Raw genomic sequence first — 12,820 nt, 5'->3', positions numbered from 1 at the left:
GGGGAGTGAGGGGGAGAGGGATCATCAATCGTATTTATTGAGCGCTTACTATGTGCAGAGCACACTGGATCGCCATATTCTGCCTCTTTTAAACCCAAAATTGGGGGAAGAAAATGGTCACGATCTCCGCCGATCCATGCCCAGGCCTAAAGGTGGCAAAGCGTCGTCCGGCCTGCTGTGTGCTCGGTGGGGAGGGCGGAATGGGAGGGAGGGCGGAATGGGGAGGGAGGGGGATAGGAGGGGGCGTGACCAGGGGGGGAGGGGGAGAAGGGGAGGCCCTCGGTGCCCTTGGCCGGCAGCTCCGGCTGCACTTCTCCAAGTTAAGGACACTGGGCCACAATGGCCACGATGGAGTGGGGGGTCTATTTACATCTGCTGCCCGATCTGAACACTGGGCGTTTTCCCCGATTCGTCAAATCCGAAGTGACCGCTGCCCTGGGCCGGGTCCCCACATATAACACACGGGTACATAGTAAGCGCTTAATAAACGCTATCACCATCAATCGTATTTATTGAGCGCTTACTATGTGCAGAGCACTGTGCAGAGCACTATCATAATTACGAATGCATACATGCGCGCACACACACGCTCTCCCTCTCGGGTTAGGTCGGATGGGATTAAGCTTCCCTGGTGGCGGGGGCTGAGCCAGGAGGCCCCGACCCCCGTTACCCCTCCCTGAGATTTCGGCCTTGCTGGAAAAAAATGCGCCACACGCCCTCCCTCCTTCCCTCTCTCTCTCTCTCCCCCCCCCCACTGTCCTTCCCTCCCTCGTTGGCTGCCGCTGCTCCTGGGGCCCGGGCTTTTTGGTGCAGGCCCGGGCTGGGTCCGGCCCCCCGTGGCCGCGGACACTGCGGAACGGCCACCACCGGGGACCCCCGGGCCCACCGACCCCTCCCCAGCCCTAACCGGGGGAGGAGGATGATGATGGGGGAAGGGAAGCCTGTCAGGCGCTGCACCTGGGCCCACTGATGGGTAGGGACTGTCTCTATATGTTGCCAGCTTGTACTTCCCAAGCGCTTAGTACAGTGCTCTACCCAATCAATACGATTGATTGATTGACTTGTCGTTCCCGAGCGCTTAGCACAGTGTTCTGCACACAGAAAGCGATGAATAAATACGACTGATTGATTCTCCAACCCCCATTCCTGGCGCGGCCTCCCTCCCTCGGAGAAGGGCGGCCCACTCCCCTCTCCTCACGTCCCTCGCCTGACACTGGGGGCTTAGAAGCCTCCTCCCACCCCTCAACGCCATTCATTCATTCATTCATTCGTTCAATCGTATTGACTGCGCGCTTACTGTGTGCATAGCACTGCGCTATGCGCTCCGGGACGAGTCGGCAACAGATAGAGCCGGTCCCTCCCCAACAACCGGCTCGCGTATTGATTGAACGCTTACTGTGTGCAGAGCACTGCGCTAAGCGCTCGGGAACAAGTCGGCAATATATAGAGCCGGTCCCTCCCCAACAACCGGCTCGCGTATTGATTGAACACTTACTGTGTGCAGAACACTGTGCTAAGCGCTCGGGAACGACAAGTCAATCAATCAATCAATCGCATTTATTGAGCGCTTACTGTGTGCAGAGCAGTGCGCTATGCGCTCGGGAACGACAAGTCAATCAATCAATCGTATTTATTGAGCGCTTACTATGTGCAGAGCAGTGCGCTAAGCGCTCGGGAACAAGTCGGCAACATATAGGGCCGGTCCCTCCCCAACAACGGGCTCACGTACTGATTGAGCGTTTACTGTGTGAAGGGCGCTGTGCTAAGCGCTCGGGAACAAGTCGGCAACATATAGAGCCGGTCCCTCCCCAACAACGGGCTCACGTATTGATTGAGAGCTTACTGTGTGCACAACACTGTGCTAAGCGCTCGGGAACAATTCGGCAACATATAGAGCCGGTCCCTCTCCAACAACGGGCTCGCGTATTGATTGAGCGCTTACTGTGTGAAGGGCGCTGTGCTAAGCGCTCGGGGACAAGTCCATCAATCAATCGTATTTATTGAGCGCTTACTGTGTGCAGAGCGCTGTACTAAGCGCTCGGGAACAAGTCCATCAATCAATCGTATTTATTGAGAGCTTACTGTGTGCAGAGCGCTGTGCTAAGCGCTCGGGAACAATTCGGCAACATATAGAGCCGGTCCCTCCCCAACAACGGGCTCGCGTATTGATTGAGCGCTTACTGTGTGAAGGGCGCTGTGCTAAGCGCTCGGGAACAAGTCAATCAATCGTATTTATTGAGCGCTTACTGTGTGCAGAGCGCTGTGCTAAGCGCTCGGGGACAAGTCAATCAATCAGTCGCATTTATTGAGCGCTTACTGTGTGCAGAGCGCTGTGCTAAGCGCTCGGGAACAAGTCGATCAATCAGTCGTATTTATTAAGCGCTTACAGCGTGCAGAGCGCTGTGCTAAGCGCTCGGGAACAAGTCCATCAATCAATCGTATTTATTGAGCGCTTACTATGTGCACAGCGCTGTGCTACGCGCTCGGGAACAAGTCAATCAATCAATCGTATTTACTGAGCGCTTACTGTGTGCAGAGCGCTGTGCTAAGCGCTCGGGAACAAGTCGGCAACATATAGAGCCGGTCCCTCCCCAACAACGGGCTCCCACTACCCCGAAGGCCCCCTCATGTCGGCCCCACGGGGGTCCCTGCCCCGCCCCGCAGGGAGGGGAGGCTTTATAATAATAATAATGATGACGACGGTGGTATTTAGTAAGCGCTTACTATGTGCAAAGCGCTGTGGGGATCCTCATTTGTAAAATACAGAGCAACAAATAGAGCCGGTCCCTCCCCAACAACGGGCTCACGTATTGATTGAGCGCTTACTGTGTGCAGAACCCTGTGCTAAGCGCTCGGGAACAATCCGGCAACATAAAGAGCCGGTCCCTGCCCAACAACGGGCTCGCGTACTGATTGAGCGCTTACTATGTGAATTTGTAAAATGAGGATTAAGACTGTGAGCCCCCCGTGGGCCAACCTGATCACCTTGTAACCTCCCCGGTGATTCGAACAGTGCTTTGCCCAGAGTAAGCACTTAATAAAGGCCATCGTTATTATTATCAAGCTCTCAGTACAGTGCTCTGCACATAGGAAGCGCTTAATAAATACGATTGATGATGATGAAGGGGATTAGGCCTGCCGGGCATTTCTTCTCAAGGGGGGCGGCGGCTGGGCTTGGAGGGGAAGGGCAGAGCAGGCCGCGGCCCAGCGAGGACAGACACCCACCTGCCGAGGCTCTGCCGCCCGCCGCCTCCACCTGCCGCAGAGGAGGCGGACGACGACGACGAAGAAGAAGAGGACGACGACGAGGGCGTGAGGCAGCCGGGCTTGCGGGCATTGCCGGCCTGCTGCTGCTGCTGGGGCTTCAGAGACATGGCGAGGGGCCCATACACCGGGCGGGAAGAGGCCGGGCCAAGGAGAACCGGGACGCGTGGGGCAGGGGGAGGAAGCCCCCCAAAGGAGACCGACTTGCCGGGAGCCGGGACGGGACCCGCCGCCGTTGCTACCAAAACAGTCTGAGGCGGAGGGAGGAGAGAGCGGGCCGCGGGTGGAGGGGAGGGGCGGCGGCGGAGGGATCCGCGCTGCGCTCCGCCCCCCGGCGCTCCCCGCTCCCTGAGGCGCCGCCGGGCCCGGAGCGGGGCCGCCCGTTACCCGCCCCGAGCCGAGCCGGGACGCGGCCCCCGCCCGGGACGTCGACGGGAAGGGCGGCGCCGCCGGCCTGGACCCGCGGGGAGCCGCCTGCGGGGGCAGGCCGAGGGAGCGGAGGGACGGGGGGGGGGGGGGAGGGACTCTTTACCGGAAGTCGCAAGGATCCGCCGGGAAGGAGGCGGTGAAGCGGCCGTTGGGGAGAGGGGGGCGCGTGAGGCGCGGGGGCGGCGCGTCGTCTGAGGGACGGGGCTGGGCGCAACGCTTAGCGCAGCGTGGGGAACTCGGCCCGGCCCGGAAGGCGTTTTTCCGGGCGCCTCTTTGCGGGTCGCAGACATTTTTCTGTCAGGATCAAGCCAGTTTCTCCTCAGGAGGCGGGGGGGCCGCTCCTCCCTCTCATCTCCGGCCATATTTTCCCGCTCAAAACACCCCGATTAGGGACTGTACGACTCCCATGTGCCTTCCCCACACCCGACTGATAACAATAATGATCATAATGATATTTATTAAGCGCTTACTACGTGCAAACCGCCGTCCTAAGCAATGGGGGAGGTTACAAGGTGATCAGGTTGGCCCAAGGGGGGCTCACATATAGATGAGGCAACAGAGGCGCAGAGAAGTTAATAATAATAATAATAATGGTATTTATGAAGCGCTTACTACGTGCAAAGCACCGTCCTAAGCAATGGGGAGGTTACAAGGTGATCAGGTTGTCCCACGGGGGGGCTCACATATAGATGAGGTAACTGAGGCGCAGAGAAGTTAATAATAATAATAATGCATTTATTAAGCGCTTACTACGTGCAAACCGCTGTCCTAAGCAACGGGGGACGTGACAAGGTGATCAGGTTGGCCCACGTGGGGTTCACAGCCTTAATCCCCATTTTATAGGTGAGGTAACTGAGGCACAGAGAAGTAATGGCATTTATGAAGCACTTACTACGTGCAAAGCACTGTTCTAATTGCTGCGGAGGTTATAAGGTGATCAGGTTGGCCCACGTGGGGCTCACAGCCTTAATCCCCATTTTATGGATAGGTAACTGAGGCACAGAGAAATTAATAATAATAAAAATGGCATTTACTAAGCGCTTACTACGTGCAAACCACCATCCTAAGCAATGGGGAGGTTACAAGGTGATCAGGTTGTCCCACGGGGGGCTCACATATAGATGAGGTAACTGAGGCACAGAGAAGTTAATAATAATGGCATTTATTAAGCGCTTACTACATGCAAAACACTGTCCTAAGCAATGGGGGAGGTTACAAGGTGATCAGGTTGGCCCACGTGGGGCTCACATAGAGATGAGGTAACTGAGGCACAGAGAAGTTAATCATAATAACAATGGCATTTATTAAGCGCTTACTACGTGCAAACCACCGTCCTAAGCAATGAGGGAGGTTACGAGGTGATCAGGTTGGCCCACGGGGGGCTCACATATAGACGAGGTAACTGAGGCACAGAGAAGTTAATAATAATAATAATGGCATTTGTTAATCGCTTACTACGTGCAAACCGCTGTCCTAAGCAATGAGGGAGGTTACAAGGTGATCAGGTTGGCCCACGGGGGGCTCACATATAGATGAGGTAACTGAGGCACAGAGAAGTTAATAATAATAATGGCATTTATTAAGCGCTTACTGCATGCAAACCGCTGTCCTAAGCAATGGGGAGGTTACAAGGTGATCAGGTTGGCCCACGGGGGGCTCACATTATAGATGAGGTAACTGAGGCACAGAGAAGTTAATAATAATAATAATGGCATTTATTAAGTGCTTACTACGTGCAAACCACTGTCCTAAGCAATGGAGGAGGTTACAAGGTGATCAGGTTGTCCCACAGGGGGCTCACATATGGTTGAGGTAACTGAGGCACAGAGAAGTTAATAATAATAATAATTATGGCATTTATTAAGCGCTTACTATGTGCAAACCACTGTCCTAAGCAATGGGGGAGGTTACAAGGTGATCAGGTTGTCCCACAGGGGGCTCACATATAGATGAGGTAACTGAGGCACAGAGAAGTTAATAATAATAATAATGGCATTTATTAAGCGCTTACTACGTGCAAACCACTGTCCTAAGCAATGGGGGAGGTTACAAGGTGATCAGGTTGTCCCACGGGGGGCTCACATATAGATGAGGTAACTGAGGCACAGAGAAGTTAATAATAATAATAATGGCATTTATGAAGCGCTTACTACGTGCAAACCGCCATCCTAAGCAATGAGGGAGGTTACAAGGTGATCAGGTTGTCCCACGTGGGACTCACATATAGTTGAGGTAACTGAGGCACAGAGAAGTTAATAATAATAATAATGGCATTTATTAAGCGCTTACTACGTGCAAACCACTGTCCTAAGCAATGGGGGAGGTTACAAGGTGATCAGGTTGTCCCACGGGGGGCTCACATATAGATGAGGTAACTGAGGCACAGAGAAGTTAATAATAATAATAATGGCATTTATGAAGCGCTTACTACGTGCAAACCGCCATCCTAAGCAATGAGGGAGGTTACAAGGTGTTCAGGTTGTCCCACGGGGGGCTCACATATAGATGAGGTAACTGAGGCACAGAGAAGTTAATAATAATAATAATGGCATTTATTAAGCGCTTACTTCATCCAAACCACTGTCCTAAGCAATGGGGAGGTTACAAGGTGATCAGGTTGTCCCATGGGGGGCTCACATATAGATGAGGTAACTGAGGCACAGATAAGTTAATAATAATAATAATGGCATTTATTAAGCGCTTACTACATGCAAACCACCGTCCTAAGCAACGGGGAGGTTACAAGGTGATCAGGTTGTCCCACGTGGGGCTCACATATAGATAAGGTAACTGAGGCACAGAGAAGTTAATAATAATAATAATGGCATTTATTAACCGTTTATGACATGCAAACCACTATCCTAAGCAATGGGGAGGTTATAAGGTGATCAGGTTGTCCCATGTGGGGCTCACAGCCTTAATCCCCATTTTACAACTGAGGCACAGAGAAGTTAATAGTGGCAGGAAGGTGGGGGGGGGGGGGGGGGGGGGGCACTCCTCACTCTCATCTCCGGCCATATTTTCCTGCTCAAAACACCCCGATTAGGAACTGTACGACTTCCATGTGCCTTCCCCAAACCCGACTGATAATAATAATAATCATAATGACATTTATTAAAAGCTTACTACGTGCAAGCCGCTGTCCTAAGCAATGGGAGAAGTTACAAGGTGATCAGGTTGGCCCACGGGGGGCTCACATATAGATGAGGCAACTGAGGCACAGAGAAGTTAATAATAATGGCATTTATTAAGCGCTTACTACGTGCAAACCACCGTCCTAAGCAATGGGGAGGTTACAAGGTGATCAGGTTGGCCCACGGGGGGCTCACATATAGATGAGGTAACTGAGGCCCAGAGAAGTTAATAATAATGGCATTTATGAAGCGCTTACTATGTGCAAACCACCGTCCTAAGCAATGGGGGAGGTTACAAGGTGATCAGGTTGGCCCACGTGGGGCTCACAGCCTTAATCCCCATTTTATAGATGAGGTAACTGAGGCCCAGAGAAGTTAATAATAATAATAATAATAATGGCATTTATTAAGCACTTACTACGTGCAAACCGCTGTCCTAAGCAATGGGGAGGCTACAAGGTGATCAGGTTGGCCCACGTGGGGCTTACATATAGATGAGGTAACTGAGGCACAGAGAAGTTAATAATAATAATAATAATGGCATTTATTAAGCGTTTACTACGTACAAACCACTGTCCTAGGCAATGGGGAGGTTACAAGGTGATCAGGTTGTCCCACGTGGGGCTCACATATAGATGAGGTAACTGAGGAACAGAGAAGTTAATAATAATAATAATAATAATGGCATTTATTAAGTGTTTACTACATACAAACCACTGTCCTAAGCAATGGGGAGGTTACAAGGTGATCAGGTTGTCCCACATGGGGCTCACATATAGATGAGGTAACTGAGGAACAGAGAAGTTAATAATAATGATAATAATGGCATTTATTAAGCACTTACTACGTGCAAACCGCCGTCCTAAGCAATGGGGAGGTTACAAGGTGATCAGGATGGCCCACGGGGGGCTCACATATAGATGAGGTAACTGAGGCACAGAGAAGTTAATAATAGTAATGGCATTTATTAAGCGCTTACTACATGCAAACCACTGTCCTAAGCAATGGGGAGGTTACAAGGTGATCAGGTTGTCCCACGTGGGGCTCACATATAGATGAGGTAACTGAGGAACAGAGAAGTTAATAATAATAATAATAATGGCATTTATTAAGCACTTACTACGTGCAAACCGCCGTCCTAAGCAATGGGGAGGTTACAAGGTGATCAGGTTGGCCCACGGGGGGCTCACATATAGATGAGGTAACTGAGGCACAGAGAAGTTAATAATAGTAATGGCATTTATTAAGTGCTTACTACATGCAAACCACTGTCCTAAGCAATGGGGAGGTTACAAGGTGATCAGGTTGGCCCACATGGGGTTCACAGCCTTAATCCCCATTTTATAGGTGAGGTAACTGAGGCACAGAGAAGTAATGGCATCTATGAAGCGCTTACTATGTGCAAAGCACTGTTCTAATTGCTGGGGAGGTTACAAGGTGATCAGTTTGTCCCACGTGGGGCTCACAGCCCTAATCCCCATTTTATAGATGAGGTAACTGAGGCACAGAGAAGTTAATAATAATAATGATGGCACTTATTAAGCGCTTACTACATGCAAACCGCTGTCCTAAGCACTGGGGAGGTTACAAGGTGATCAGGTTGTCCCACGGGGGGCTCACATATAGATGAGTTAACTGAGGCACAGAGAAGTTAATAGTAATAATAATGGCATTTATTAAGTGCTTACTACGTACAAACCACTGTCCTAAGCAATGGGGAGGTTACAAGGTGATCAGGTTGGCCCACATGGGGCTCACATATAGATGAGGTAACTGAGGCACAGAGAAGTTAATAGTAATAATGATGGCATTTATTAAGTGCTTACTACATGCAAACCACTGTCCTAAGCAATGGGAGAGTTTACAAGGTGATCAGGTTGTCCCACGGGGGGCTCACATATAGATGAGGTAACTGAGGCACAGAGAAGTTAATAATAATAATAATAATAATGGCATTTATTAAGCGCTTACTACATGCGAACCACTGTCCTAAGCAATGGGGAAGGTTACAAGGGGATCAGGTTGGCCCATGTGGGGCTCACAGCCTGAATCCCCATTTTATAGGTGAGGTAACTGAGGCACAAAGAAGTAATGGCATTTATGAAGCGCTTACTACATGCAAAGCACTGTTCTAATTGCTGGGGAGGTTACAAGGTGATCAGGTTGTCCCACGTGGGGCTCACAGCCTTAATCCCCATTTTATAGATGAGGTAACTGAGGCACAGAGAAGTTAATAATTATAATAATGGCATTTATTAAGGGCTTACTACGTGCAAACCGCTGTCCTAAGCAATGGGGAGGTGACGAGATGATCAGGTTGTCCCACGGGGGGCTCACATATAGATGAGGTAACTGAGGCACAGAGAAGTTAATAATAATAATAATGGCATTTATTAAGCGCTTACTACGTGCAAACCACCGTCCTAAGCAATGTGGGAGGTTACAAGGTGATCAGGTTGGCCCATGGGGGGCTCACATATAGATGAGGTAACTGAGGCACAGAGAAGTAATGGCATTTATGAAGCGCTTACTACGTGCAAAGCACTGTTCTAATTGCTGGGGACGTTACAAGGTGATCAGGTTGTCCCACGTGGGGCTCGCAGCCTTAATCCCCATTTTATAGATGAGGTAACTGAGGCACAGAGAAGTTGGTAATGATAATAATAGCATTTATTAAGCGTTTACTACGTGCAAATCACTGTCCTAAGCAACGGGGAGGTTCCAAGGTGATCAGGTTGTCCCACTTGGGGCTCACAGATAGATGAGGTAACTGAGGAACAGAGAAGTTAATAATAATAATAATGGCATTTATTAAGCGTTTACTACATGCAAACCACTGTCCTAAGCAATGGGGAGGTTACAAGGTGATCAGGTTGTCCCACGTGGGGCTCACATATAGATGAGGTAACTGAGGCACAGAGAAGTTAATAATAATAATAATGGCATTTATTAAGCGTTTACTACGTGCAAACCACTGTCCTAAGCAATGGGGAGGTTACAAGGTGATCAGGTTGTCCCACGTGGGGCTCACGTATAGATGAGGTAAGAGGCACAGAGAAGTTAATAATAATAATAATGGCATTTATTAAGTGCTTACTACGTGCAAACCACTGTCCAAAGCAATGGGGAGGTTACAAGGTGATCAGGTTGTCCACGTGGGGCTCACAGCCTTAATCCCCATTTTACAACTGAGGCACAGAGAAGTTAATAGTGGCATTTATTAAGCGCTTACTATGTGCAAACCACTCTCCTAAGCAATGGGAAGGTTACAAGGTGATCAGGTTGTCCCACATGGGGCTCACAGCCTTAATCCCCATTTTATAGATGAGGTAACTGAGGCGCAGAGAAATTAATAATAACAATAATGGCATTTATTAAGCGCTTACTACATGCAAACCACTGTTGTAAGCAATGGGGAGGTTACAAGGTGATCAGGTTGTCCCACGTGGGGCTCACAGTCTTAATCCCCATTTTATAGATGAGGTAACTGAGGCGCAGAGAAGTTAATAATAACAATAATCGCATTTATTAAGCGCTTACTTCGTGCAAACCACTGTTCTAAGCATTTGGCAGGTTACAAGGTTATCAGGTTGTCCCACCTGGAGCTCAAAGACTTAATCCCCATTTTATAGACAAGGTAACTGAGGCACAGAAAAGTTAATAACAATAATAGCATTTATTAAGTGCTTTCTATGTGCAAACCACTGTTCTAAGCAATGGGGCGGTTATAAGGTGATCAGGTTGTCCCACATGGGGCTCACAGCCTTAATCCCCATTTTATAACTGAGGCACAGAGAAGTTAATAATAATAATGGCATTTATTAAGTGCTTACTACATGCAAACCACTGTCCTAAGCAATGGGGAGGTTACAAAGTGATCAGGTTGTCCCACGTGGGACTCACAGCCTTAAGCCCCATTTTATAGATGAGGTCATTGAGGCACAGAGAAGTTAATAATAATAATAATGGCATTTATTAAGCGCTTACTATGTGCAAACCACTGTTCTAGGCGCTGGGGAAGTTACAAGGTGATCAGGTTGCCCCGCGTGGGGCTCACAGCCTTAATCCCCATTTTATAGATGAGGTAACTGAGGCACAGAGAAGTTAATAATAATAATAATGGCATTTATTAAGCGCTTACTACGTGCAAACCACTGTCTTAAGCAATGGGGAGGTTACAAGGTGATCAGGTTGTCCCACGTGGGGCTCACAGCCTTAATCCCCATTTTATAGATGAGGTGACTGAGGCACAGAGAAGTTAATGATAATAATAATAATGGCATTTATTAAGCGCTTACTATGTGTAAACCACTGTTCTAGGCGCTGGGGAGGTTACAAGGTGATCAGGTTGTCCCACGGGGGGCTGACAGCCTTAATCCCCATTTTATAGATGAGGTAACTGAGGCGCAGAGAAGTTACTAATAACAATAATGGCATTTATTAAGCGCTTACTACGTGCAAACCCCTGTTCTAAGCATTTGGGAGGTTACAAGGTGATCAGGTTGTCCCACGTGGGGCTCACAGCCTTAATCCCCATTTTATAGATGAAGTAACTGAGGCACAGGGAAGCTAATAATAACAATAATTGCATTTATTAAGCGCTTACTACACGCAAACCACTGTTCTAAGCATTTGGCAGGTTACAAGGTGATTAGGTTGTCCCATATGGGGCTCACAGCCTTAATCCCCATTTTATAGATGAGGTAACTGAGGCACAGGGAAGTTAATAATAATAATGATAATGGCATTTATTAAGCGCTTACTATGTGCAAACCACTGTTGTAAGCAATGGGGAGGTTACAAGGTGATCAGGTTGTCCCACGTGGGGCTCACAGCCTTAATCCCCATTTTATAGATGAGGTAACTGAGGCACACAGAAGTTAATAATAATAATAATGGCATTTATTAAGCGCTTACTATGTGCAAACCACTGTCCTAGGCGCTGGGGAGGTTACAAGGTGATCAGGTTGTCCCACATGGGGCTCACAGCCTTAATCCACATTTTATAGATGAGGTAACTGAGACACAGAGAAGTTAATAATAACAATGATGACATTTATTAAGCGCTTACTACGTGCAAACCACTGTTCTAAGCAATGTGGAGGTTACAAGGTGATCAGGTTGTCCCACGTGGGGCTCACAGCCTTAACCCCCATTTTGTAACTGAGGCACAGAGAAGTTAATAATAATAATAATGGCATTTATTAAGCGCTTCCTACGTTCAAGCCACTGTCCTAAGCAATGGGGAGGTTACCATGTGATCAGATTGTCCCATGTGGGGCTCACAGCCTTAATCCCCATTTTATAGATGAGGTAACTGAGGCACAGAGAAGTTAATAATAATAATAATAATGGCATTTATTAAGCACTTACTACGTGCAAACCACTGTCCTAAGCAATGGGGAGGTTACAAGGTGATGAGGTTGTCCCACGTGGGGCTCACGGCCTTAATCCCCATTTTATAGATGAGGTAACTGAGGCACAGAGAAGTTAAGTGACTCGCCCAAAGTCACACAGCTGACGATTGGTGGATTCGGAATTTGAACCCATGACCTATAATAATAATAATAATGGCATTTATTAAGCACTTACTATGTGTAAAGCACTGTTCTAAGCACTGGGAAGGTTACAGCGTGATCAGGTTGTCCCATGGGAGACCCCGAGTCGTAATCCCCATTTTACAGATGAGGTAACTGAGGCACAGAGAAGTTAAGTGACTTGCCCAAAGTCACACAGCTGACAATTGGCGGAGTGGGGATTTGAACCCATGATCTCTGACTCCAAAGCCCGTGCTCTTTCCACTGAGCCGCACTGCTTCTTTAATGATCTCCCCTTTAACCATCCAGCAATTTTCGGGGATCCCAAGGGGCTAGCAGGTCTCCTAGGCCGTCCCCCACTGTAGTAATAATAATAATGACGATGATGGTATTTGTTAAGCGCTTACTCTGTGCCAAGTTCTGTTCTAAGCGCTGGGATAGATACAAGGTGATCAG

General features: G+C 48.8%; 1 protein-coding gene across 9 annotated transcripts in view; it reads right to left on the bottom strand.

Moving 5' to 3' along the window:
• The window catches only part of ATXN2 (ataxin 2), a 97,604-nt gene extending 94,079 nt beyond the window's left edge, over positions 1–3,525 (bottom strand). For 7 of the 9 annotated variants that reach the window (XM_038763072.1, XM_038763073.1, XM_038763070.1 and 4 more), the window contains exon 1: positions 3,226–3,522. In XM_038763072.1, the coding sequence (XP_038619000.1) occupies positions 3,226–3,374 (149 nt within the window). In that variant the 5' untranslated portion in view covers positions 3,375–3,522. Of the gene's footprint in view, positions 1–3,225 lie in introns of all 9 variants that reach the window. The other 2 variants (XM_038763078.1, XM_038763079.1) reach the window with 1 other exon arrangement.
• Positions 3,526–12,820: the final 9,295 nt, after the last annotated feature.

Source organism: Tachyglossus aculeatus, chromosome 21, assembly GCF_015852505.1.
Source record: "Tachyglossus aculeatus isolate mTacAcu1 chromosome 21, mTacAcu1.pri, whole genome shotgun sequence".
Lineage (NCBI taxonomy): Eukaryota > Metazoa > Chordata > Mammalia > Monotremata > Tachyglossidae > Tachyglossus > Tachyglossus aculeatus.
Note: the sequence above shows the minus strand (reverse complement) of the source record. Positions and strands in the feature narration are given on the sequence as shown.